The sequence below is a fragment of the Oncorhynchus tshawytscha genome, linkage group LG04 (assembly GCF_018296145.1).
Source record: "Oncorhynchus tshawytscha isolate Ot180627B linkage group LG04, Otsh_v2.0, whole genome shotgun sequence".
In the NCBI taxonomy this organism is placed as follows: Eukaryota; Metazoa; Chordata; class Actinopteri; order Salmoniformes; family Salmonidae; genus Oncorhynchus; species Oncorhynchus tshawytscha.
The window spans coordinates 65,235,251-65,262,969 of record NC_056432.1 but is presented as its reverse complement, the minus strand read 5'-3'; the positions used below and the strand labels follow the sequence as shown (position 1 = coordinate 65,262,969).

The window sequence follows — 27,719 nt, the reverse complement described above, 5'->3', positions numbered from 1 at the left end:
CACAGCCAGAAGAGGACTGGCCACCCCACATAGCCGTTCCTCTCTAGGTTTCTTCTTAGGTTCCGGCCTTTCTAGAGAGTTTTTCCGAGCCACCGTGCTTATCCACCTGCATTGCTTGCTGTTTGGGGTTTTAGGCTGGATTTCTGTACAGCACTTTGCAACATCAGCTGATGTAAGAAGGGCTTTATAAATACATTTGATTGATTGGTTGCTATAACTACTGATTCTGATGTTGGTTAACACTTAAACAGTCATATTCAGCATCTCTGCTGTCGGGCTCTACACTGCACCATCACTGATATACCAGTACTCACCGCTGGGACAGAGAGAGGTCAGTGAAGTGGGAGAGAAGAAGAGATACAGAGATGCAGAGCAACAAAAAAATAAATACGTATAAAGGGAGAGAAAATTGAAGTGTTTCCATATGTTCTGTCATTTCGAGGTGCAGTCTTTATTTACAATGTCTCATTGTGGAAGAACTCATTCAGTCTTCCTGCCTTCATCCCTATGAAAGACTGCCCCCTGCCACAGCTCTGCAACATGACACTGCAAGCTGACTGGACTGTAGCTGTATATCTGTTGTGATTGGTTGTGATGGCCACAAAGGAAGAATAATTTATGAATGCACATACATGTCTATGCATACATACATACAGTGGGGAGAACAAGTATTAGATACACTGCCGATTCTGCAGGTTTTCCTACTTACAAAGCATGTAGAGGTCTGTAATTTTTTATCATAGGTACACTTCAACTGTGAGAGACGGAATCTAAAACAAAAATCCAGAAAATCACATTGTATGATTTTTAAGTAATTAATTTGCATTTTATTGCAGAACATAAGTATTTGATACATCAGAAAATAAGAACTTAATATTTGGTACAGAAACCTTTGTTTGCAATTACAGAGATCATACGTTTCCTGTAGTTCTTGACCAGGTTTGCACACACTGCAGCAGGGTTTTTGGCCCACTCCTCCATACAGACCTTCTCCAGATCCTTCAGGTTTCGGGGCTGTCGCTGGGCAGTACAGACTTTCAGCTCCCTCCAAAGATTTTTTATTGGGTTCAGGTCTGGAGACTGGCTAGGCCACTCCAGGACCTTGAGATGCTAATTACGGAGCCACTCCTTAGTTGCCCTGGCTGTGTGTTTCGGGTCGTTGTCATGCTGGAAGACCCAGCCACGACCCATCTTCAATGCTCTTACTGAGGGAAGGAGGTTGTTGGCCAAGATCTCGCGATACATGGCCCCATCCATCCTCCCTTCAATACGGTGCAGTCTACCTGTCCCCTTTGCAGAAAAGCATCCCCAAAGAATGATGTTTCCACCTCCATGCTTCACGGTTGGGATGGTGTTCTTGGGGTTGTACTCATCCTTCTTCTTCCTCCAAACACGGCGAGTTGAGTTTAGACCAAAAAGCTCTATTTTTGTCTCATCAGACCACATGACCTTCTCCCATTCCTCCTCTGGATCATCCAGATGGTCATTGGCAAACTTCAGACGGGCCTGGACATGCGCTGGGTTGAGCAGGGGACCTTGCGTGCGCTGCAGGATTTTAATCCATGACGGTGTAGTGTGTTACTAATGGTTTTCTTTGAGACTGTGGTCCCAGTTCTCTTCAGTACATTGACCAGGTCCTGCCGTGTAGTTCTGGGCTGATCCCTCACCTTCCTCATGATCATTGATGCCCCTCGAGGTGAGATCTTGCATGGAGCCCCAGACAGAGGGTGATTGACCGTCATCTTGAACTTCTTCCATTTTCTAATAATTCCGCCAACAGTTGTTGCCTTCTCACCAAGCTGCTTGAAAATTGTCCGGTAGTCCATCCCAGCCTTGTGCAGGTATACAATTTTATACCTGATGTTCTTACACAGCTCTCTGGTCTTGGCCATTGTGGAGAGGTTGGAGTCTGTTTGATTGAGTGTGTGGACAGGTGTCTTTTATACAGGTAACAAGTTCAAACAGGTGCAGTTAATACAAGTAATGAGTGGAGAACAGGAGGGCTTCTTAAAGAAAAACTAACAGGTCTGTGAGAGCCGGAATTCTTACTGGTTGGTAGGTGATCAAATACTTATGTCATGCAATAAAATGCAAATTAATTACTTAAAAATCATACAATGTGATTTTCTGGATTTTTGTTTTAGATTCCGTCTCTCACAGTTGAAGTGTACCTATGATAAAAAATTACAGACCTCTACATGCTTTGTAAGTAGGAAAACCTGCAGAATCGGCAGTGTATCAAATACTTGTTCTCCCCACTGTACATAGATCAATTTCCCAATGCAGTGTTGATATAGCAGCACTACATCAATATGTTATTCTAGACTTGACTTCTGACTCCCATGAACCTCAACTTTAAAAACATGATGAACCTCAAACAGAACCCGTGTACAATCATAATGATGTGGTTTTATTGATAATGACGCTGGCAAAGATGACAGTGCTGGTGATTTTGGTGGTTCTGATGGTGATGGTTATCAGAATTTGTGGAAGATCTCCATAATGGCAATGGTAGTGCTCTGTCCAAAAATGAAGGCTCCAACAATTACAGTAATCACACCCCACACAGTGCACACCACCCTGCAGACAGGGAGAGAGAGAGACAGAGGGACAAAAGAGAAAGAAATGGGTGGAATCAGGTACATTCATGAATGTTTACAATAGTAATGCAATAGTATGCAATTTAACTCATGTTTTGTGGGCATTTTGTGATTCAATTCAAAACCACCAGGTGATCTCATAACTTCAAACTACTCCACTCACCTGACTCTGGGTGACACAGGCTCTGACTGCATAGTGAATACCAGGCAAAGCCCTGCAACACGCATCTCAATGTTAGTTGACACAAGTTTTACACAAACACAGGATCAGCTCAACACAGGAACGCATGTGAGTCACAAACAACCTCAGACACATGCCTACATACACACACACACACACACACACACACTTTGTTTCATACCAGGAAAGATAAAGATGAAGAAGGCACTGATTCCTCCGATAACGCTGATGACCTCACTCATGTCAGGGACGAACATGGCGATGAGGAGGGTGATTGTGATCCAGATGACAGTCAGAATCACTCTGCAGCGGTTCTCAAACGAGTGTGTGACCCCACCGCGCCGATGGCGACGAATTCGCAACATCAGGTCCAGAATGACAGACCTGTGCAGTGAACATAAATTTACACACACAGACTCAGTTACATGGTAACACACAGAAACAATTGCTTGTGCTGTCCAAGTGGGACCCTACCTTCCCAACAGAAGTATAATTGGATAGATGGTGATGATTGATATTCCAAATAGCAGTCTGGCAATGATCATGACCACATCATTTCCAGGATATGACATCAGAATATCAGCCGCCACTGTGCGCCCAAACGTCAGGAAGCCAAAGATACCTAAGAACAGAGAAAGGGATATGTCTGACAGCCTGACAGCTCCTACAATAGCTCCCACAATGCACTAAACAGCTGGACATCAGGTCCTGTTAGAATACTTCCTTGCATCCTAAAATCCATCCTTCTTTCCTTGAGGTATTCACTGCTCAACGCTAAAACCATCCAACTGCTTTCACCAATCCAACCACTTTTATCAGTGATTTACTTCAAGGAAGGAGGGACCATGCCATGATTGACATGCCAGCTCACCTGTAAGGGTGTAGATGAGCAGACAGAAGAACATAGAGATCACAGAGATGATCACCCAATGGGAGAGCTTCTTGTTCTCCATGCTGCTGTAGATGGCTATACAGGCCTCATGGCACTGCAACACACAAACACACATTCATATACATACTAATAATACACAAACATAGTATAGGTGTTGTAGCAGTGTAACACACACACAATCAAAATGCATAACCCTATAGTACAGATACTGTCTCCAGACTTCAAACAGTTAAAAGATTGTTCTGTACCTGGAAGCCAAAACAGATGGTGGGGACGACGCTGAACATTGAGGCACATGAATCTTTTCTAGAAAACATAGAAGACAGGGGATAACATATTATCACACATATCATATGCACAAGTATACTCAAACTTGCCGAAGAAACACGTGCACACAAACACACATGCACATACATACATACACACACTCACACAAACCAACTCACACACTCACTGACCCTTCACTGTGCTCTGGGGTAATGACGGCTGAATGTTCGTCCATCATGTAGTATTTGACAATGACAGCCACACAGAGATATGTAGCAGCCAGAGTGCCCAGCACACTGAGTGATACAGAGAGTGTCAAAGAGTCAAAGAAAGAGAGGGGAAATAGGGGGTCTGAATAACCATGTAGTATCCCAATTTTTAACACACACAGACATGCACAAGACATATTACACAGGCAAGCACCCCCGCTCCAACCGACACACCTGGTGTATTTCTGGATGCCAATCTCTTTGGGGATGGAGAGAGGGAGGATGAAGATGAGGCACATGATGAAGAGGTGGAACCGTTGGTCCGTGTACCAGTGGTACGGTATCTCGCCCTCTAAGGACCCCGTCACCGTCTCATACAGAGACACACACACTGGAACACATACAGAAAACACTCATAGATACACGTTAAAACATTTTCAGGACGTTGGTGGCTCTATCGGTATATCAGATAACAGCATCCATTTATAACTGTGGCTATGGGGCCATTGTGGGAACAGCGTGATGCTGTGTCAATGCTGGTCTGGACGTTATCACTCACGTTTGTCTAGCTGGTCCTGCACCACCACCAGGAAGGCCACAGAGATCATGAAGAGGTTGAAGCAGAAGCAGACCTCACACAGCTGGCCGATGGCCCCCCCACACACCTCTCGCACCACGTCCTGATAGGTATTCTTTCTGCTGATGGATGAAGCATAGCCCAGGATGATCAATCCGCTGATCAGGAACACCAGTGATACCTGGGGGTCGGGGTTGAAGGAGAGTGTTTTGCAGTACAGATATCATTATGTCTGAGCACATAAATGGTTCCAGTGCTATTCTCCCTTCCTCCCTGAATTGAATCCCTAAAATTGTTTGGATAAGTGCTAGAAGTTTGACAGGGAGCTCACACTTGGCAATTTAAATGAAAACCATGTTCCCCATCAATGATACAGTGAGATGGAAACCACTAAACTAATTGTTTGTTGTAGCCCTGATGGAGTAAATCATCCACCCATCAGACACATACAGAAAGAACCACAAATACACACACAGGCAGGCCTTCGTTGTGGGTACTGCTGCTATTACAGTATGCATGCATGGGCGCCTGCCTGGCTCCTGACCCATGAGCCCTTCATTAGAGTTAACATGTGAAAAGATGCATCTCATTCACACCAAGGAGAGGAAATTCAACAAAGCAGGCCTAGGCCATGGGTGTATGCGGCCTCACACAGGCAAACACACACACACAGGGGCAGACTGGGACCAGAAATCAGTCCTGACATTTCTAACACACCAACATATTTTTTCCTCAAGGCACCCATTATTAGCCAGTTAATGATCATTTTGTGCAACAAAAAAAAAACAAGCAGAACAGGCCCACTGGGCTAGAAATGGACCAGACCATCTGGCATTTGCCCAGTATGCCAGTTGGCCAGTCCACCATTATGACACACACACACAAACTAATATGAGAACATTTAAGTATTAACAGGATGAAGTAAACTAATTTTGACTTTAATGAAGGGTGCAACAAGGTGCGTGCTTCTACACCTGCATTGCTTGCTGTTTGGGGTTTTAGGCAGGGTTTCTGTACAGCACTTTGAGATATCAGCTGATGTACGAAGGGCTATATAAATACATTTGATTTGCTATGACTTCCACATATTTCCCATAGTGTATGTTTAATTGAATTGACACCAAGTTACAGCACATTTCTTGATTGTGTGGACAAAAAAATGTTTTTCTGTTTTATTACTTTACTCTTTTTTTTCGAACAATCCCACTATTTTGGTTCTTGATTTTTTGATTGAGCTCACCATTTCAACGCTGATGGCTTTATTGACTCCTCCCGCCTTCTCGAAAGCCCACGGGAAGTTAAGCAATCCCGCGCCTAGGGCAGATTTGAGCATGATGAAGATGGCACCGAACGAACCGAGCCGTGGGGGATCCGCGTGCGAAGCAGATCTCGCCAACAGGCTGATACTCTCACGAGCAAGTTCTTCCATGTTTGGCCACACAGGTCACCGTCCCTGTCCGTCTTTGCAGTACAGTTTCCTGGAGTCGGGATGGCAGATGTTACGGTTGCGCTTCAAAGCGCTTCTGCCTTCAAGTGCGCCTTGAGCCTCAAATAGCTATAGAGTGTGAGGAGATTAATTTAAGTGTCGCTGAAGTTTCCAGTCCCATAGAGTCCTCAGCGTTATGGCTTCAGAAAGAAAAAGTAGTCTTTCATACATTTGTGCTATATATACTGTATATATAGGCCGACCCTAGGTGGCCGCTCTTTCTGTCCATGAGGCATCCACGCGCATCGCCATGATTACACAAGAGAATCCGAGGTGGACTCAAATAAAACAGCCAACACATTTCACTCTGAGGTGACAAATATGACACCAGGCTGCGACCGTTACTGTGTGTGTGTAATTTTGTGTCTGACTGTGTGTCTGTGTGTGACTGGGACACCTGTAATCTCACTGGGTACATACTTAAATTCAATGTAATTTCCACGTCTGTTACACGTAATTTCATTGAAATTACTTGTAACCAACGTTGATTCAACCCGGGATAATATGCCCTATTTCACCCCATACAGAACTACCCCATACAGAACTAATCAGTCGATATAATCGAGAACAATCATCAGAAATAAAGGATATGAATCAGACAGTGGGGCGCCGTCTGACGCAGTAGTTGGTCAGAAGGTTCAAATCATCGTTTCATATCGTACTTTCCGAGTAGGGGGTAATGATAATTTTAATTGTGCTGTAACTGAAACTAGAATATTTTATGATGTCCTTTCCTTTCGTCAAATATACGTACTGGGTTTTTAAAAGTGTTTTTACCCCGGGATAGCCAGCTAATATGACCCATAGTAAGGAAGAACATGTATTGAGTGCAATTCGATCTACAGTACATCTACATGTACTATGTTGATTTGAACCTTCTGACCAACTAGTGGGTCTGGCTGCGCCCCACTGTCTGATTCATATCTCTTGATTTCTGATGATAGTTGTAGATTATATCGACAGATTGCATTTGTATCTGGTGACTGTTGAGTGATTATCAGCTCTTTGTCCAGTTATATGAAGAACAGTGGCTGGCAGCCGCTAGTATAGGAACAGAGGAGCGCGGTACATAAAGGTGCATGTGCGTAAAATTGATGCGAGCGATATTCGTCTAGAATTCGAGTTAACTCAGACGACATAGGCCCACTGAGAGTAAAATATGCTCAAAGGAATTCGGCATGTTCACAGGAATTCGGCACGAGAGTGACTCGTGCCAAAAGCAAACAGTATCACTTGAGCAAATAGGATAACGTGACGAGTGCTGACAGCGAACCTGACAACTGCATGGTTTAATGTGGCTTATTTATGATGATCTAGTCTCACGTGGCCATCCTTGCAAAATTAAATGAATTATATGATCAGCAGGTAAACGTTTGTGATTTACAAGTACAAATTGTCATTTTGACAGATGGAAAACCCTCCTTGTTTGTAATGTGAACTTTAGGATCAGGAGCAGGTCAGGGGTCATCTCTCAGGTGGACCTGACAAATAGCATGCAGCAGAGGGCTGTCAGAAAATAGAGAATACATTATCTCAGGTTCTTCCTATTTCATTGTGTGTGGTATGCAATGTATCTGACAGAACAAGATGCAGGTGCTGTCTGGAGCTTCAACATTCACATCCTCTAGGTCAGGGAGATCATGTGGAGAGTCATGTGACCTTTAGTCAGGGGATAAGGCTTTAGTGCTCTAAATTAAGGTTAGAATCAAGAGAAGTCTGGGGCAGTCTGCGCTTTTGGATAAGACACTGATGGAGAGGGACAATATTTTTGCTGATAATGTAAATGAGTACATTAGCAGTTGAAAAAAAAATCACATTACATGTAACTATTTACATGTAATCAGTTACTCTCCAACCCTGATCTATGATCACCTCAGCTGTCTGAGATTTTGGCTGGCCACATACTGACCACTCTCTCTAGCTTCTCTGTTTTTTGTAGTTGCTCTCTCTCGCAATGCTACCATACCTGTAGACTTCCAGTCATTGTGCTAACACTAGTTAGCATTGACTCACAAAACTACCGCTATGTCATACTGCATGCAGACAAACAAATGGTATCTATGAGTTCATCTGACTCTGGGTATGTAGAACAAGAGCTTAAATGTTGTTACCTCGTAGTATCAGTACTTTATTCTGCTGCTGTGCTTGTTCTCCCTCTTGCTGACCTCTCACCCTCTTGTTGCTAGCTCTCTAGCTGATCTCTGTCCAGTTCCTGTCTTTCCGGGTGCAAATGTATACGAGTGTGTGTGTATGTGTTTGGCTTATATATCCTACAGTGCATAAAATTTCACTTTGCATCTTTTATTAAGGTTTGCATTTTTCATTCAACTCTCCCATTTCTGTCTCTAGTGGGATACAGGTCCCTCGGGATCGGAAGAACCCCTTGTTCACCATCTGCACGCGCGCATTCTTCTTGTAGGGAGCCTCTAGGGGTTTGTCTACATGCCAGCCGTACATAGATGATGAGAGGACAGGCACCCGTCTACCCCTTTCCTGGTGCAACAGGACAAAATGCTAAGTGGACTGGCAAAAATGAAGAGACATCTTCAGAAAGATTATGGCCCAGATAAGAAGCTTTGTAAATACTTACCTCCTTATTAATGTTCAGTGTAAGGTTCACAGCCTTGTTATCACGTGACACTTTGGGTTCATACCCCTCCCTGAGATGGAACACAGCATCATAAACCCTTCCTTGCTCCTCATGCTGTGTATACAAAAAAAACTGTGATTAACAGTTGGCTAATGCCATCATTGGAGGTAGTAGTGTCCCTGGAAGCATATTTTAGAGGAGGTAGTGCCATATAGCTTAACTACAGGAGTACTGGTTTACAACAAGCCCTGCCCCGGATGTAATCTGCCTAAATGACTACTGCCACGTAGCACTTACGTCAGTAGCCATGAACTGCTTTGAAAGGCTGGTCATGACTCACACGAACACCATCATCCCGGAAACCCTAGACACACTCCAATTCGCATACCAACCTAACAGATCCACAGATGAGGCAATCTCAATCGCACTTTACACTTCCCTTTCCCACCTGGACACTTCCCTTTCCCACCAGCTCAGTGTTCAACACCATAGTGCCCACAAAACTCATCACTAAGCTAAGGACCCTGAGACTAAACACCTCCCACTGCAACTGGATCCTGGACTTCCAAACGGGCCACCACCAGGTGGTAAGGGTAGGCAACAACACATCTGCCACGCTGTTCCTGAACACCGGGACCCCTCAGGAGTTTGTGCTTAGTCCCCTCTTGTACTCCCTGTTCACCCACGACTGCGTGGCCAAGCATGACTCCAACACCATCATTAAGTTTGCTGACGACACAACAATCACTGACAACAATGAGACAGCCTACGGGAAGGAGGTCAGAGACCTGGCAGTGTGGTGCCACGACAACAACCTCCCTCAATGTGAGCAAGACAAAGGAGATGATTATGGACTACAGGAAAAGGAGGGCCGAACAGGCCCCCAATAACATTGACAGGGCTGTAGTGGAGTGGGTCAAGAGTTTCAAGTTCCTTGGTCGGCATCCGACCATAAGGCGCTACAGAGGGTAGTGTGTATGGCCCAATACATCACTGGGTCCAAGCTTCCTGCCATCCAGGACCTACACTACCGTTCAAAAGTTTGGGGTCACTTAGAAATGTCCTTGTTTTTTGAAAGAAATGCAATTTTTTTGTCCATTAAAATTACATAAAATTGATCAGAAATACAGTGTAGACATTGTTAATATTGTAAATGACTATTGTAGCTGGAAACAGCTTATTTTTATTGGAATTACTACGTAGGTGTACAGAGGCCCATTATTAGCAACCATCACTCCTGTGTTCCAATGGCACGTTGTGTTAGCTAATCCAAGTTTATCATTTTAAAAGGCAAATTGATCACTAGAAAACCACCACCTAAACTTTTGAACGGTAGTGTATATACTAGGCGGTGTCAGAGGAAGGCCCAAAAAATTGTCAAAGACTCCAGTCACCCAACTCATAGACTGTTCTCTCTGCTACTGCAAGCGGTACCGGAGCGTCAAGTGTAGGTCCAAAAGGCTCCTTTACAGGTTCTACCCTGAGCGCTATGAGACTGCTGAACAATTATTTAAATAGACACCAGGACTATTTACATTGACTCCCCTCCCACTCGCTGTTTATTATTAATGCATAGTCACTTTACCCCTACCTACATGTACAAATTACCTCGACTAACCTGTACCCCCACACATTGACTCATATATAGCCTCCTTATTGTTATGTAATTTTATTGTGTCTTTGGTAAATATTTTCTTAACTCTATTTCTTGAACTGCATTGTTGGTTAAGGGCTATAAGTAAGCATTTCAAAGTAAGGTCTATGTAAGGTCTATGTAAACCTGTTGTATTCGGTGCATGTGACAAATGCAATTTAATTTATTTGCTGTAGCCTACCCCCTCAGTTGCTACATGGCAGCAGTGAGTTCATCCAGTCTCATAGATCTTTGTTAGAAATGTGCTCACTTTTACATTGCGTTTTGTATTTGGCCATGTCTTTAGAGGGGCAATAGACCAGAATCAGTTCATTTTGCCTACAGCCTTTGACCTTTTTGGCACAGAAGTGAGGCTAAGGCACTGACTTTCCCATGTTTACTGCAACTTATATCAGATGAGAATAATACACTATGGTGCAATTATGTAGGCTTAGGTGGATATGTTATGTTTTATAGCAATGCATTTGATTTACCTCTGGTAACATGCGCTGGAAATAAGAGGAACGGGACACTGCGTCAAGCTCCCTTTGAGTGAAGCTTCGCGCCCGCATGCTCGTGTTGCCCCCTTCTGTCTTGCTCATGTCACTGCACTAGCGTGGAACAACGGGTTGCAACTGTAAACCTGGATTTCGGTGTCTTCGTAGAAAGCTACGCTTTTCAAATTGACCCCTCAATTTAACGGTTCACGCACCTCTCACTATGTAGCCTATGACGTCAGTTGTAAAAAAAAAACATGTTTAGTTGATTCTGTCACAAACGTTGTGTGTTCAAGCATAAAAAACATTTCCTGCTGACTGTATTTTAGCCTACAACATATGTAGTTTAGACGATATACTGATTCTCTACACTATACAGGGCATTTCTTGTTTTGTCACATAAACTGAAATTAAGAAAACTATTAGAATGTTAGCAACCAGCAAATGGCGGAGAGATTTCTGCATATTGAACCGTTAAACCGGTAGGGTAGCCTAGTGGTTAGAGTGTTGGACTAGTAACCGAAAGGTTGCAAGTTCGAATCCCCGAGCTGACAAGGGACAAATCTGTCGTTCTGCTCCTCAACAGGCAGTTAACTCACTGTTCCTAGGCCGTCATTGAAAATAAGAATTTGTTCTTAACTGACTTGCCTAGTAAATACATTTTTAAAAAGCGTCAATCAGCATTTCAAACAATAACAAACTGCATTCCCACCCCTGTTTCAGTAAAAAGCTGAGGGAAAGGGCTGGAGAAATGTAATCAATGTCACATTCTTAGACAGAGCTATGGAATCAAGGATTGAGCATCCACGATATCAACATTCTAGTTCTAACCATGTTTATAGGCTATATAGTGTTTATTTACATGTACTTTGTTTCCTAACATTGGATTGAAACAAGCTTGTATTTTGGGTTCTGATGTGGTATGACAGTTGAACTAAACTCATGCAGCATTTATAAGTTATCTTCTTCAAGAATCAATGGGTACATTTAATTTATTCAGATGAATGAAGCAACTTCAGATTGCCCCTTTAAGGCTTGCTTTGTTTTTGGTAGCCTAATCATGTTGTAGCCTTGTATAAGCCTACTGTGAGAGTTAGTTCATATAAGTGCATAGAATTACAAAACTAGAAATAAAACTAGATGTATAGGATCTCTGCCTTTTTGTGGTCGACAATACATGTATTATTCAGAATAGGATACACTGATTACATACAAGTTTTATTTTGGAATCGCTGTATGCTGTGTAAATATTCATATTTTTATCTCGGGGAAAAAAATTGATTGACTGTCAGTCCTTTTGACCAATTTTATTTATTTATTTATTTTATTTTATTTCACCTTTATTTAACCAGGTAGGCTAGTTGAGAACAAGTTCTCATTTGCAACTGCGACCTGGCCAAGATAAAGCATAGCAATGTGAACAGACAACACAGAGTTACACATGGAGTAAACAATTAACAAGTCAATAACACAGTAGAAAAAAAGAGAGTCTATATACATTGTGTGCAAAAGGCATGAGGAGGTAGGCGAATGATTACAATTTTGCAGATTAACACTGGAGTGATAAATGATCAGATGGTCATGTACAGGTAGAGATATTGGTGTGCAAAAGAGCAGAAAAGTAAATAAATAAAAACAGTATGGGGATGAGGTAGGTAAAAATGGGTGGGCTATTTATCGATAGACTATGTACAGCTGCAGCGATCGGTTAGCTGCTCAGATAGCAGATGTTTGAAGTTGGTGAGGGAGATAAAAGTCTCTAACTTCAGCGATTTTTGCAATTCGTTCCAGTCACAGGCAGCAGAGAACTGGAACGAAAGGCGGCCAAATGAGGTGTTGGCTTTAGGGATGATCAGTGAGATACACCTGCTGGAGCGCGTGCTACGGATGGGTGTTGCCATCGTGACCAGTGAACTGAGATAAGGCGGAGCTTTACCTAGCATGGACTTGTAGATGACCTGGAGCCAGTGGGTCTGGCGACAAATATGTAGCGAGGCCCAGCCGACTAGAGCATACAAGTCGCAGTGGTGGGTGGTATAAGGTGCTTTAGTGACAAAACGGATGGCACTGTGATAAACTGCATCCAGTTTGCTGAGTAGAGTGTTGGAAGCAATTTTGTAGATGACATCGCCGAAGTCGAGGATCGGTAGGATAGTCAGTTTTACTAGGGTAAGTTTGGCGGCGTGAGTGAAGGAGGCTTTGTTGCGGAATAGAAAGCTGACTCTTGATTTGATTTTCGATTGGAGATGTTTGATATGAGTCTGGAAGGAGAGTTTACAGTCTAGCCAGACACCTAGGTACTTATAGATGTCCACATATTCAAGGTCGGAACCATCCAGGGTGGTGATGCTGGTCAGGCATGCGGGTGCAGGCAGCGAACGGTTGAAAAGCATGCATTTGGTTTTACTAGCGTTTAAGAGCAGTTGGAGGCCACGGAAGGAGTGTTGTATGGCATTGAAGCTCGTTTGGAGGTTAGATAGCACAGTGTCCAAGGACGGGCCGGAAGTACATAGAATGGTGTCGTCTGCGTAGAGGTGGATCAGGGAATCGCCCGCAGCAAGAGCAACATCATTGATATATACAGAGAAAAGAGTCGGCCCGAGGATTGAACCCTGTGGCACCCCCATAGAGACTGCCAGAGGACCGGACAGCATGCCCTCCGATTTGACACACTGAACTCTGTCTGCAAAGTAATTGGTGAACCAGGCAAGGCAGTCATCCGAAAAACTGAGGCTACTGAGTCTGCCGATAAGAATATGGTGATTGACAGAGTCGAAAGCCTTGGCAAGGTCGATGAAGACGGCTGCACAGTACTGTCTTTTATCGATGGCGGTTATATCGTTTAGTACCTTGAGTGTGGCTGAGGTGCACCCGTGACCGGCTCGGAAACCAGATTGCACAGCGGAGAAGGTACGGTGGGATTCGAGATGGTCAGTGACCTGTTTGTTGACTTGGCTTTTGAAGACCTTAGATAGGCAGGGCAGGATGGATATAGGTCTGTAACAGTTTGGGTCCAGGGTGTCTCCCCCTTTGAAGAGGGGGATGACTGCGGCAGCTTTCCAATCCTTGGAAATATCAGACGATATGAAAGAGAGGTTGAACAGGCTGGTAATAGGGGTTGCGACAATGGCGGCGGATAGTTTCAGAAATAGAGGGTCCAGATTGTCAAGCCCAGCTGATTTGTACGGGTCCAGGTTTTGCAGCTCTTTCAGAACATCTGCTATCTGGATTTGGGTAAAGGAGAACCTGGAGAGGCTTGGGCGAGTAGCTGCGGGGGGGCGGAGCTGTTGGCCGAGGTTGGAGTAGCCAGGCGGAAGGCATGGCCAGCTGTTGAGAAATGCTTGTTGAAGTTTTCGATAATCATGGATTTATCGGTGGTGACCGTGTTACCTAGCCTCAGTGCAGTGGGCAGCTGGGAGGAGGTGCTTTTGTTCTCCATGGACTTCACAGTGTCCCAGAACTTTTTGGAGTTGGAGCTACAGGATGCAAACTTCTGCCTGAAGAAGCTGGCCTTTGCTTTCCTGACAGACTGTGTGTATTAGTTCCTGACTTCCCTGAACAGTTGCATATCGCGGGGACTATTCGATGCTATTGCAGTCCGCCACAGGATATTTTTGTGCTGGTCGAGGGCAGTCAGGTCTGGAGTGAACCAAGGGCTATATCTGTTCTTAGTTCTGCATTTTTTGAACGGAGCATGCTTATCTAAAATGGTGAGGAAGTTACTTTTAAAGAATGACCAGGCATCCTCAACTGACGGGATGAGGTCAATGTCCTTCCAGGATACCCGGGCCAGGTCGATTAGAAAGGCCTGCTCACAGAAGTGTTTTAGGGAGCGTTTGACAGTGATGAGGGGTGGTCGTTTGACTGCGGCTCCGTAGCGGATACAGGCAATGAGGCAGTGATCGCTGAGATCCTGGTTGAAGACAGCGGAGGTGTATTTGGAGGGCCAGTTGGTCAGGATGACGTCTATGAGGGTGCCCTTGTTTACAGATTTAGGGTTGTACCTGGTGGGTTCCTTGATGATTTGTGTGAGATTGAGGGCATCTGAATGAAAATGTTTAAGTGTAAAGACGGCTTGGCTACATGAGTTTATATCAGAGCCATCGAGGGGGTTCGATTAATCCCGTTGGCTGAAAGGTGATTGTATTCGATTTGGAGGTGGCTCACCTCCTGGGAGTGAGCTAGGCGAAGTCGGCTCAAAACAAAAGTGACTTAATTTAGCACGTGCAGTAATTACTAGGATTCTGTGGTTTCCCATGCTAAAGGGATCAAAACGGTTTATCTGCCTTCCCAATGAAAAATAGTTAGAAAAGTCGAACAATTTTATGGAATAGAGATGTATATTTCTGGACGGTACACACCATGTTGCCTTGTTGACAAAATGACCGAGCGGCGCAGATTACTGTTCGATTTGAGAAGAGCGCTCCTCCCTCCCGATATCACCCGATGACGTAACGTGCCATACCCAGTGCCCCGCGGTTTAGCATAATCGAATCCGCACATTAATACTGACGAATTTCTTAGTTTATTTATAATGTATTTCATTTTATTTGTGTAATTCAAGGCTCATCTGTAAAATAGAACTTGGTCTCAGTATGACTCCCTGATAAAAAATAAAGTTTGAATGAAATATGACTCTGGCTCGCACAACCAATCATGAGAGGATTGCGGTCGTCGTTTGGTGTTCACCGTTGCTATGGAAACACAGAAAAGCTTTACCGGAAAATAGCTGATAGGGAGTTTATGACAAGTTATTACACCTGGCTAATAAGTTAACACAAACTGTTAACTAAACAAGTAAATAGTATATAGAAGTAGTAATCACTTAAAACAATCGACGATGCATCCTGAACCCCTCGAATCCGGTGAGGTGGAAGAAGAGAGTGGCGAGGACTCCAGTACGACCCTGCAAGCTGGAGATGCAGAAATATTGCTGAACGCAATGTCAACAACTTACAGTAAACTAGGTGAGACAGTTCACTATAATTTAGCATAATAGTCAGCACTTGGCAGCATGTTAAATAATCGCATGTGTCTAGCCATGTCTAAAGTTATACTCCTCTCTCACTTCAGAGGAGGCCCCCACGGCGAACTGCAGCCCCCTGCCAAACGATATCGAAGGAGACCGTTGTGTGTCCTCACATACAGAAGTTGACAAACTCATACAAGCCCAACAACAAGAGAAAAAGGAAAAGGACTCAGGTCCAAGGTAATCTTAAAAGCTAGGAATTGGCTGTCAGTAGTCTTCTAACATTATTGTTCGTTCTGTCTAGCATTCTAACAAGTGACGCTTTATGTTCCTCAGAATGACAAAGACATTTCTGAAGGACCACTGCAAACAAAATAAACTCTACATGACACCTCGATTGAATGACACACTGTATTTGCACTTCAAAGGTATGTGTGGAATTGTTGTTGTTGTTTATGGACGGTTTAGATATATTGTTGCATGAATCATTTATAGAAATTAAAATCACAATCTTTGTGTGGTCTATATAGAATTGTAGGTGGAATATAACTATGCTGTTAGTGTTCTTGTAGTATTCTAATGTAGTTATTTGTTTTTTTGTTTTGTTTTATGTTTGCCCCCTCTTAGGCTTCTCCACTATAGAGAATCTGGAGGAGTACACAGGGCTGAAGTGTCTCTGGCTGGAGTGCAACGGGCTGCTGCGCATTCAGAACCTGCATGCCCAAACAGACCTACGCTGCCTCTTCCTCCACCAGAACCTCATACACAATCTGGAGAACTTAGAACCACTCAGCAAGCTCTGCACCCTCAATGTCTGCAACAACTACATACGCACCATCGAAAACATTGGTGAGTCTGTCCTCACTCTACATACCACACCTATCTTGCTATCTCAGTGTGTGTGTGTGTGTAATGGATGTGAAACGGCTAGCTAGTAAGCGGTGGTGCGAGCTAAATAGCGTTTCAATCGGTGACGTCACTTGCTCTGAGACCTTGAAGTAGTGGTTCCCCTTGCTCTGCAAGGGCCGTGGCTTTTGTGGAGCGATGGGTAACAATGCTTCGTGGGTGACTGTTGTCTGTGTGCAGAGGGTCCCTGGTTTGCGCCCGGGTATGGGCGAGGGGACAGTCTAAAGTTATACAGTTACAACTCCATCTATCTGATTTGTGAGTATTTTCCCAGCCTGCCTCCCTGATCTGGGCACCCTGCAGATAGCCCATAATAAGCTGCAGACAGTGGGAGACGTGGAGCATCTGAGTCAGTGCCTCTCCCTCAGTGTACTGGACATGTCCCACAACCTGCTGGATGACCCAGACATCCTCACTGTGCTGGAGAGAATGCCTGAACTGGTGAGAAGACATGCTCACACAGATAAACAGTACTGTATGCTAATAGAGATCATATCATCTTTATTCGTTAGTATGCCCATGCGCATGACACACTGACTATAAAATGCAAATACTCTTGCTTCATGCTGATAATATACCCAAGTGTGTGTGTGTGATTACACCCTTGTTGTTCCCTCCTCCTCAGCGCGTGCTGAACCTGATGGGAAATGAAGTGATAAAGAAAATCCCATACTACAGGAAGACTATGATCATGCGTCTAAAACAGCTCACGTACCTGGATGACCGACCTGTGTTCCCAAAGGACAGGTGCATTACCAGTTTGTCTCTGTTTGCCTGTGTATGTCAATGGTTGGTTGAGTCATTGTGTGCTCTGTGATGTTGGTCCTTGGTTGCTGTATGATTATCATGTGGTTGCGGTATGAAGGGCGTGTGCGGAGGCGTGGGGGACAGCTGGTCCAGAGGGGGAGCGCAGGGAGAGGGAATCATGGCAAACACGAGAGAGAAGGAAGATCCAGGACAGTCTGGACGCCATGGCAACCATCAGAGACCAAGCTAGGGAGAGACTGCGAGTCAGAGAGCTGCAAGAGAGAGGTACGCACACACACTCTCATATTTACACACGCACGTGCCCACACACACACACATACACACACACACACACACACACACACACACACATACACACACACACACACACACCACTTGGAACCTCCTACACACACACACACAACGTAGAGAAGGTTTGATAAGGGTGTGTTGACCTTTTCCAGGGGAGTATGAGACCACTACAACTCCAGAACTTGAGAGCCCCAGTGAAAAGAACCAGAGCCAGAATCAGAGCCTGGGCTGGGAGGAGAGGATTCAGGCATTTGTGGAGGACAGTCTGGAGGCCCATGAAGAGTTCCTACAGACACAGAGAGAACAGCCAGAAAAGGAGGAGCTAGGGAATGAACAGCCACTGAAGAAACAGCTAGACAGAGAACAACCAGAAAGAGAGGATCTGGAGAGAGATCAGCTAGAGAGAGAAGACCAAGAGGGAGATCAGCTAGAGAGAGAAGACCAAGAGGGAAATCAGCTAGAGAGAGAGGACCAAGAGGGAGATCAGCTAGAGAGAGAGCACCAAGAGAGAGATCAGCTAGAGAGAGAGGACCAAGAGGGAGAACAGCCAGATGGAGAGCAAGCAGCAGAAGAAAGCTTAAAGGAAGAACTGTTAAACCAGTCAAAGAGAGAACAACTACAAAGAAGGCAGCCAAAGAGAGAGAAGTTAGAGAAAGAGCAGTCAGTATGTGGCCAGCCAGAGTCTCAGACAGCTGGGGTGATTGTAGAGCACGGTCCTGGACCAATGGTGACTGAGCTAGAGGAGACAGAGGACCTGGAGACCATCCACCTGGAGCCACGCCCACCACTTCGTATTGATGTGAGTCAGACTGACCACCACAGCCAAGCATTACCAGTCACTATCACTATAATAGAGTGATTATTACACTGTAATAACTTTTTATTGTTGTTATCTAGTCCCTCTCCATCAGCATCTTATCCAAAAGCACAGACTGCCTCAGACTCATATCATTTAGCTCTTGACTCTAACCTTCATTTAGAACACTAAAGCCTTGTCCCCTGACTAATGGTCACCTGACTCTACAGGATCTCCCTGACCTGGAGGATGTGAATGTTGAAGATCCAGACAGCACCTGCATCTTCTCCTCTCAGGTACATTACATACCATACACTAGGCTGTAACTTTGATTATCCAAAAGAAAGAATAGAATTTAGAATTTATTGTACAATAGTCAGCATGCATATTCCAAATACATACAATTAGTCTCTAAATTACTCACATACTAATATTTTATTAGGTCAACACAGCATTTAAGTCAGCAGTGTAATTAATTTGGGTCAGCTGTGTTGTGTCTGAATTGACCACCTGTGTTTCCAGCAAGTATTCCGGCCAAAGATAGAGGTAATTTCAGGAGAGAACAACGATGTAGATCCAATCATACATCAGAGTGGGACTGTGTGGACCACAGAGACCACACTTACCTCAGATCCAAGCTCATCTTCACTGTTCAGGGTCTGTGACAACACGTCAAACAAATCGCCCACCAATCACCTAGTAGCATTGGACCCAGAGGCGGGGGATGCCCCAGAGCTGGTGATATCAGACCCTCAGGGAGAACCCAGACAGAGGCAGAGCCCTGAAGCCAGAAAACCAGGTTGTCTCATTGAGGAGCTGGACTAACTCTGCAGAAGGCTGTGATAGCATTAACAACACTAGGTTTAGGTGTTCAATCTGGGAAAGCCTTGTTTTGCTGAATACAGGTACAATGTAAGCACAGAGAGCTGCTATGGAGCTATTTTGCAGCCACGGGTTTACACCCAACACATTTTCCGCACTAAACAATTTTTTTTGTTTTTTTGTTAGTTATTCGTAGCTGTTCTGTTACTGGTTATACTTTATATTCTGTATTCTCAGGCTCAGTGTTCTAAATGAAATGTTCATAAACTCCACTTCAAATCCATTCCAAGATAATCCCAGGCAGATTATAGCCAGGGCTCATAAAATAAAACGTTATAGTACAGTATGGGGAATTTGTCTCATTGCTTGTTACGCAAATACTTAAAATATACCACTAGGTGGCACTTAAGTACCAAATGTGCACCTCATATGTGCAATAGACTGGCCCATTCTTACAGAAAATAAAACATAAAAAACAAAAACAAGTTTAGAAAATAGAATAATGATGATGATGATCATGCAGAAATGTGAACCTAAAGAACAGTTATTTTGTCAAAGTCTTTGCGAGTTTTAGTAGTAGTATTATTACAGACCTGCTAATGCAAAAACACATAGAATCTCTTCTTTATCATTTAATCTACCCTGGACTGAGGGTGAGATTTCAGGGCCAAGTGCTCAGGTCAAATACTGGTCACAGGGAGACTAGAGAATAGATTTTAGTAGATTGGGTCTTTTAAATAAAGGTACCAAAAAGAGGATTAACAAAAAATATATCCACCTGTCTCTTCATCTCTCTCGTCATAGCCACACGCATGCACAAATGGGATTGTCTACTGTTCTCTAAATATTTGTTTCTGTTCATGACCATGTTCACATCATAATTCACCATGTCTTCATGTTTCCTCCTCCCTATACCCCTCCTCCCTCCCCTACCCTGACACATGGGCTGTCAGGGTGCATCGAGGGATGCTGGGCAGGAACAAAGACAGATTAAATTGATCTGCTCATGACCTTCTGTTATGAAAGGATTTAAGAGCAAAGATTACAAACACACACACATACAGGATACACACACATTGCACGTTACACGCTACACCATACATATTCTTGTTAATATATTTTATTACAAATGAATGCATGAATTATTATTCAATTTAACTGTCTGGATTAATCAGATGTGTGTCTGATTTCACTTCTTACAATTGAATGAAACAAAGCATGCACCCCTTAAAGCAACTGCTCTGAGCAACCTCACATGAAACTATGAAGACAAACATGTAAGTGAAGTGCAGCTTCTGATATAATTTTTACATTATGAGGAATCATTACATAATAAGTCCACAGGCACAATGTGTGTGGTGGCTATTCCGTGCCCAGTGCCCACGCAGGCAATGCAAGAATCAATGATTGGGGAATATAGGGATTTAGTCAGCTGGTGGCTGAGTAAAATACATTTTGTACAGGTGAACTCTTATAGCTCATAAAAACACGAAAGTGGCTGGCCCGCCCCCAAAGTGACTTATCAACTGTATGCAAGGATTCCTCTGTGTTGTCTAAGGAATTCAGAATTATCTCACCAACCCCCATCTCACCAACCCCCATTGTCACACCTCTGGGTAGCAGAGGTTCTGTTGTCTTTACAGGTCTGATATCTGATTGGAAGTTCATTTTACCGTAATGCTATTGATCAACAACTCAGATTCTGAATCCGAACAACTCAAACGTTATAAAAGATCTTAGATTCATTCTTTCTATTTTTTGTTCCTGAACTGCTGTGGTGAGATACTTCGCCTTTCTTTCTTGTTTTCTCCCTCTCCCATGAGCTATGTGCCATGGCTCAAGCTATGGTTTCTTTGTCTCTCTCTCTGACCATGCCTAGAATGCTTGCTAATGCTTTGTAACTTAAGCTTTATGTATTGTATGTGAATCCATTCATTGCATAAAGTTATTAAGTAATACTTGCTTTGATATTCACTTCTCGTGACAGTTCCTTGATATTAGTCAGCATAATACTTGCACATGGTTTAACTATAGTCTTTTGCATATTGTTATTTATCTTCTGAAGTCAGATAATTCAGTTAATGGGCTTATTGCTTAGTCTTATTTACATGTTGCATGTGAGGTATATATAATATATGCATACATACATGTATCAAATATTGCCACACTACACATGTCACATATAAAAACAGAGTTCACCCAACATGTAGATTATAGAACAACTCTGTATCAGTAATGTCAGTACTTCCCTCTTATAAATGATAGGTGGTATACAGACAATTGCACAGAGAGGTTGACATAGAAACTCTATTTTACATAATATGCATAATAATGATGTCCATAACGCTTGGGAGTGTTTTCTTGCGTTTCTGTGTGTGTGTGGATGCGTGTTGGAGGAGGCATGCATTTTGGAGTGTGCTTGTGTGTGTGTTAGAGTGAGGGTTTTTTACAAGTGTGTGTTGGTTAATTTGATGCTCAGTCCATTTAAACACAAGGCTCACAGAGAACCTATAGCAGTCTGAGGGAGGCCAGGGCTACATCCTGAGCAAGAGCAGTAGAGAGATGCATGCTGAGAGCAGAAGCGTGGTGTAGGCGGGTCCAAGGTGATGTGTGTACCCTTTTAGAGTTTCTTGATTGGTCTGGTCTGACGTTGGTGGCCTCTGGGAGGGTGGCACGGGCAGTGTATTGGGTGCCAGTGTGGTGCGGCTGGCACACATGTCATAGAGGTTTCCAGAAAACTGGGTCTTCCTGGACTCTTGCCTCAGAGACTCCCACACAGCCGCTGCGTCTCCAGGACAACTGGCAAGTGCCGCATTCGCACACACATGGAACGCATCCCATGATCTGTAAGGGGGCAAGGAACTCTAAACTCTAAGGAATTCTGAAGGTTGTGAATGAGGGACATGTAAGGGAGTGAGATGTATGTGTGTTTACAGGTATTGGAGCACATGTTGGGCTACAGTCTGATTCTGTATGAGTGACTGAAAATGTGATTTAGTCAGATTAACATTTACAACAGTTGTTTTCGAGAGGAGATGGGAGAATATGCGAGAATAAAAAGAGAGCTGGAGTGATTCAGAGTAGGTGTCAATTTGGAGTGGGAGAGAGAGACTCACCTGCAGATTGTGTCAATGTCCTGTGTGCTCTGCTCTTTCTGTGTGTCACCCAGACTGTCCCCCAGAGTGAGGAGACACTGAGCAAAGCTCTTGTAGATGATGCCACAGGAGCTAGGGAGCGCAGCAGCCCAACACACAGGGCCCAGACCTGAGGGAGGGGAGGGAGTGAAGAGTATCAATGTGAATTACAGTAGATAGATAAGCTCTGTTGTCCACTGCTGTTAATAGATTACTTTTCATTTGTTTATTTACGTCTGGGGTTTTAGCATCGGAGTAAGGTCATTCATCAGCCTGCATTATATATTACAGTTACACTGTATGTTACAGTTACATCACGTGTGTGTGTCTGTGTCTTTGTGTGTGTATGTGTGTGTGTAAACCACATGTACACACACATTGGCAAACATACAAACAAACAACCACATAATCACACACAAACACACACACATTAGCTCTGAGAGAGGGTGGAGAAGGAACATGAAGATGAGCATCACCACAGGGGGAAGGTTGGGGTGAATGCAACACACACTACAAATTAATCTCTTGCTCTGGTGTCCTAGCACAACATGCATGATGTCTCTCTCTCAACATAACATTCTTATGGCCTTTAGTAACTCCGTAAACTAGAGGAGGTACCGCCCCCATCCTCAGCACTCAGTGGGATAGTATTCTACAGCTGTCCCACAACTCCCTGAGAGACGACAGTGGGAGGCACACACACACAAATAAACACACACACACTGCGCTGTTCGGAACAAGCTAGAACAGCATGTATTTCATTAGGATAAGTACTTCATAAAACCTCTCTCCTTCATTTCCGAATGGATTCAGAAATAAATACTTTTTCACCCATACCATTGCACTCCTCTCCTGACCAACTTACCATCACTTCATACCAAACCATCACTCCTGCCCTGCTACTTATTCCATCGCTTCAGTTTAAAATATTCTAATAAACAAAAACAATTGAACAGAAAAAATACAGGAAACTAGTAAGAGCAGAGTGAGATAAAGGCTGCCTATGAAGTGTCACACTGCACTCACCGCACTAAAGTAACATCACTACAACACACACAGACAGAGACACATAGATATACAATACATAAATAGATAAGGGAAAGGCATCCTTACAGAGGTAAAGAGCAACAGGCAGGAGGAAAGTCACGGTGCAGGCATGGCACCTCATACTCAACTGGCCCAACTGAGTCCAGTGGAGCCCCAGCACACAATTAATGGGCTCTGATCTGATGACGTTCACAGCAGTGTTATAATCCCGGACAGAATTTTGGTGTCTTCTCAGAGTGAGGTGTCCTGTCATTCATTTGTTGGATCATCAGAGCTCAAGAGTAGAGCAGAGCATACAGGCAGATCGTAGTGAGTGTTCACGGGATTAACAGAGCAAAGGGCCGACGAGCTGCATCCAGGGGATGTGTGTGTAGGGGAGGGGTGGAGGGCAAGCTGTGGAAAGCTTGGGGGCAACGGACCAGGGACGTCACATCATAGCACACTGGATTAGAGCATTCTCATTTCCAATCTCAGTATTAAGGGCATTTAGTGAAGGTAAAAAAAACCACATAGCACAATTTGGTAGAGAGATAGAAGAGGGAGCAGAGCTCCTGAGAAATATGGGCTTCATATAGTTTGCAAAACAGTTTCTTACAAAAGAGGGGAAATACTCCTAACACAGACCTGTAGATTCCAGATGTTTGGAGTTACTATTTCTCAATGAACAGAATTTATTCTGGGTTTATTGAGAATTACTCAGTAAATCTGTCCTGTATATTTTGACAGTTTCTGCCTGAGTGGGGCTATGTCTTGTTTTCTTGGGCGGTGAGGTGGGCTGTGCTGGGTTGAATAATCTGATGTTTGGGAAGAAGCGGGCAGATGGCCCGCTTCTGAGGATTAGAGAATCTGGCCCACCTGGGAGAGACAAGCTCGGAATCACAGGATCCTCTGGGAAACTCAGCCCCCAGAGGACAGGGAGGGGGGACCGGGTTCAGGCAACATTAGTTACCCACACACAGATCATATGTGGAGTTTCCATCTGCCCGACGTCCAATGCCAGCCCTTCCTACAATATATTTTACAGACAGTTTAAACAACCCTCTTCCTACCGTATGCCCCCTGCTCCACCCTCCATGCCCCCCAGATGGCTGGCGCTGAGTACATTAATAGATCAATTCTGTTTCACATCTGTAGACAGTCACACATGGGAGGAACGATATCTCAACAGTAATCTGCGGTTTAATACAACCATTAACTTCTGAATAATCTGACTGCCTGTCTGCCTCTGGAGATACCTGCTATGCCCCTCTGATGTGTGTGTGTGTGTGTCTGTGTCTGTGTCTGTGTCTGTGTTTGTGTGTGTTGTGTGTGTGTGTGTGTGTGTGTGTGTGTGTGTGTGTGTGTGTGTGTGTGTGTGTGTGTGTGTGTGTGTGTGTGTGTGTGTGTGTGTGTGTGTGTTACCGTCAGAATGACAATCAGAATGACAACTGGAAGCAGGGATTGAGATTAGGACACATGGAATGTATTTTTTGTTCTAAAGACAGGCAACCCCATACTGGTCCTGTACACAATATCCCTGACTATCTGATTTCAGAATAAGGGTCTCAGCATGGCAGGAAGCTGAGAGCCGCAATCGTCACACTTGTGTTTAATCTCCCACAGTTCAATGGATGGCATCTTTATATAGATTTGAGGGTCGGTTTATGTAGATTAAGATGTAGGGACACTATGGTCAGATAAAGTGTATGTGCTTTATCTCTATGGTTGTTCAGAGAATAGAGAAGAACAATATCTAACAATGAAAAGCAAGGACAGTATAGGTTATAGAACCAGAGTACACAGGGGCTAACGAAATCCACAGGGGCAAACAAGGCTAAACAGGTTTAACATAACCAAAGGAAGAAATGTGCCACAAAAGCTAATGTAATATCCTTACAAATAGAGGCAAATCCACTTGGAACGATGCATGGCAGTGTGGTCACTTACACAAGTCACACGATGACCACTGAGAGCTTTGGCATGGGATTGTTTGATAGAGGATTTCATGAATTGTTTGTTTTGTAAAAAATATGAAGGGAGAGTTGTGTAAATTTGATTGACAGGCCTAGATTAAGTCATTACATAACTCTACTGGGACCTGGGGTAGAGAATAAATCCAGATTAGGATCAGGAACCTCCCTCTATCCATTCATCTCTCTCTCTCTCTCTCTCTCTGTCACACAGATAATTCCTGTACCCATGTCAGTTGAACAAATATACATATATTCAAACACTGCATAGTCAGTCATCCAGTTTACACACATCATTGGTCTTTAAACTCCAAAATAACTAGCAATGCAATGAACACAGAATATTCAAACACACCCATTATACACAGTCTCTAACAAACATACACACATACAGGTTACCAACCCTGGGAAACAGCTCTTGGCTTTCATGTGAGGCGTCAACCCTCAGACAAACCCTTTGCAAACCAGCAGTGGAGCCTCTTGAGTGGTCTGGTCAGAAGACTGAGGGTGCATATCAATACTCTTACTTGGCCTCCTCGTCTCCTTTCCTTAATCTACACTGTATAATTTGACATCCCTCAATGTGTTTTTTGACTGTCCAGTGCTTTTAAATCCATACAAATTAAGGAGGTTTCCATTAAACCTTTTTATACTGGTAAAGTACATGTCGAATATAAACATTTCATGACCAGCCTGATGGAAACAGAACATTTTCCGGGAAACATTCCAAATGTTGATGAAACTCAATCCGCTAGGTATAGTGGGATCTTTTTGTGCCAGTAAAATGAATTATGCGAGATATGTCGATTGAAACGCTTTTATGCGCGAATATTGATACAATAACCATCATATGGGAAAAACTTGGAGTCACGCTATGACATGTGTGGTCCTCCCACTACGATTTGGGAAACCATACAGTTTATTAGGCTACAGATTAAATAAATTATGATGAATTTCACAGGGTGGTGAAAGTGCAAGGTGATGAGCTTGATGCTCCTTTCCAATAAATATCGAGGGTCTTGTTATGGTGACATGATGGTCGATGTTTGGCTGCCATTTGACAAATCAATAATAATCTCACTATGTAGGCTATACATGAGCTCTAGCCAACACCGCTAGAGCGCACGTCTCAAGTGGGCACACTCGCTATATAACGCATCATAGTTTGTGAGAAAACCATCAGTAGAGTTGAAAATTCGGTGGAAACCCATTTAACTTCTGTTTTTTATACGGCACATGGGAATTGAACCACAAAATTTATTTTTATGTGTACTACGTCATCACGCACAGCCTTTTATCAGCAATAAGTCAATTTGATGGAAACATATCTGGTGGGAAAATGCGCGTATTGTTTTTATGCGGATTTTAAAATATTCGCATGAAAAACTGTCGCCACGCCTCCTACGTTGCAATGCTCACCACATCTCTCTTTTTTAAAATTGTTTTTATTTAACCTTTATTTAACTATGATAAATGGTTTAGAATTAGTCTTTGCTAAAGATAAATCACTAATACATATAATCTACATCAAAATAATACAATAGTTTTCTGATGCTAAGTGACACAGGGGAGGGGCGAGAATGCACAAGGTCCCATATAACAAAGGAAGGTAAGATAGTGGACCATGATCCGCCAAAGGAGATAGAGAAAAGATGACAATAGGGGTGGACACTAGACAGACAGAATGGGGAGGGGAAAGTCCAGTGACATTGATGTCCAAGCTGTAGTGTAGTGCCATCTACAGTTTCTCTATAGTGCTGCAGGTCTGGTGAGAGGATTCAAACTTTATTTTAAAAAATGAACTCCCCATACCAGATATTCCTTAATGTGAGCTCGTCATTTAATTTGATTTATTATGATCCCCATTAGCAGACGACAATGGCGACAGCTAGTCTTACTGGGGTCCAATGCATAACGAAAAATACATTACAGGCAAAAGACCTTACCATTTACATTTAAAAACATTACTATGTAGTGTGTGTGTATCTATCAGTTACACATACATGTCAGTAGAAACACACAACAAGTAGTTCACATGGGGGACAGGCAGTGTGCCATCAGATGTTGCTTTATTTGTTTTTTGAAAACAGGTTTGCTGTTCACTT

At 43.5% G+C, this 27,719-nt stretch overlaps 3 protein-coding genes across 3 annotated transcripts; 1 reads left to right on the top strand and 2 right to left on the bottom strand.

Moving 5' to 3' along the window:
* Positions 1 to 2,477: 2,477 nt before the first annotated feature.
* Positions 2,478 to 6,485, bottom strand: slc38a8b (solute carrier family 38 member 8b). Its single transcript, XM_024440772.2, has 10 exons — positions 5,967 to 6,485; positions 4,709 to 4,907; positions 4,384 to 4,540; positions 4,132 to 4,236; positions 3,922 to 3,979; positions 3,653 to 3,767; positions 3,256 to 3,403; positions 2,963 to 3,165; positions 2,764 to 2,815; positions 2,478 to 2,580 (listed from the first exon to the last, which is right to left on the bottom strand). Exons 1-10 carry the CDS (start codon positions 6,153 to 6,155, stop codon positions 2,478 to 2,480), a joined length of 1,329 nt encoding a protein of 442 aa, XP_024296540.1. The 5' UTR covers positions 6,156 to 6,485.
* A 9,142-nt stretch (positions 6,486 to 15,627) lies between these two features.
* dnaaf1 (dynein axonemal assembly factor 1) lies at positions 15,628 to 19,830 on the top strand. The gene is made up of 10 exons (XM_042321094.1): positions 15,628 to 15,899; positions 16,006 to 16,141; positions 16,238 to 16,329; positions 16,529 to 16,750; positions 17,082 to 17,248; positions 17,433 to 17,554; positions 17,673 to 17,839; positions 18,019 to 18,665; positions 18,893 to 18,958; positions 19,185 to 19,830. The coding sequence occupies exons 1-10, from the start codon at positions 15,773 to 15,775 to the stop codon at positions 19,485 to 19,487; spliced, it is 2,049 nt and encodes a 682-aa protein (XP_042177028.1). The 5' UTR covers positions 15,628 to 15,772; the 3' UTR covers positions 19,488 to 19,830.
* A 61-nt stretch (positions 19,831 to 19,891) lies between these two features.
* LOC112263737 (neuritin-like protein) lies at positions 19,892 to 24,046 on the bottom strand. The gene is made up of 3 exons (XM_024440282.2): positions 23,732 to 24,046; positions 22,601 to 22,748; positions 19,892 to 22,328 (listed from the first exon to the last, which is right to left on the bottom strand). The coding sequence occupies exons 1-3, from the start codon at positions 23,916 to 23,918 to the stop codon at positions 22,019 to 22,021; spliced, it is 645 nt and encodes a 214-aa protein (XP_024296050.1). The 5' UTR covers positions 23,919 to 24,046; the 3' UTR covers positions 19,892 to 22,018.
* Between the last annotated feature and the right edge of the window lie 3,673 nt (positions 24,047 to 27,719).

What these genes read in the sequence shown, in the direction of transcription:
- slc38a8b (XM_024440772.2), bottom strand. Translation starts at nt 6,155, where the DNA reads ATGGAAGAACTTGCTCGTGAGAGTATCAGCCTGTTGGCGAGATCTGCT. An exon ending in GGCATCCAGAAATACACCAG is followed by an intron (nt 4,237 to 4,383) that starts GTGTGTCGGTTG and finishes TGTATCACTCAG; the next exon opens with TGTGCTGGGCACTCTGGCTG. An exon ending in GCTCATCTACACCCTTACAG is followed by an intron (nt 3,404 to 3,652) that starts GTGAGCTGGCAT and finishes CTCTGTTCTTAG; the next exon opens with GTATCTTTGGCTTCCTGACG.
- dnaaf1 (XM_042321094.1), top strand. Translation starts at nt 15,773, where the DNA reads ATGCATCCTGAACCCCTCGAATCCGGTGAGGTGGAAGAAGAGAGTGGC. An exon ending in AACAACTTACAGTAAACTAG is followed by an intron (nt 15,900 to 16,005) that starts GTGAGACAGTTC and finishes CTCTCACTTCAG; the next exon opens with AGGAGGCCCCCACGGCGAAC. An exon ending in ACTGTATTTGCACTTCAAAG is followed by an intron (nt 16,330 to 16,528) that starts GTATGTGTGGAA and finishes GCCCCCTCTTAG; the next exon opens with GCTTCTCCACTATAGAGAAT.
- LOC112263737 (XM_024440282.2), bottom strand. Translation starts at nt 23,918, where the DNA reads ATGACAGGACACCTCACTCTGAGAAGACACCAAAATTCTGTCCGGGAT. An exon ending in GCCTGTTGCTCTTTACCTCT is followed by an intron (nt 22,749 to 23,731) that starts GTAAGGATGCCT and finishes CCCCTCCCTCAG; the next exon opens with GTCTGGGCCCTGTGTGTTGG. An exon ending in GACATTGACACAATCTGCAG is followed by an intron (nt 22,329 to 22,600) that starts GTGAGTCTCTCT and finishes GCCCCCTTACAG; the next exon opens with ATCATGGGATGCGTTCCATG.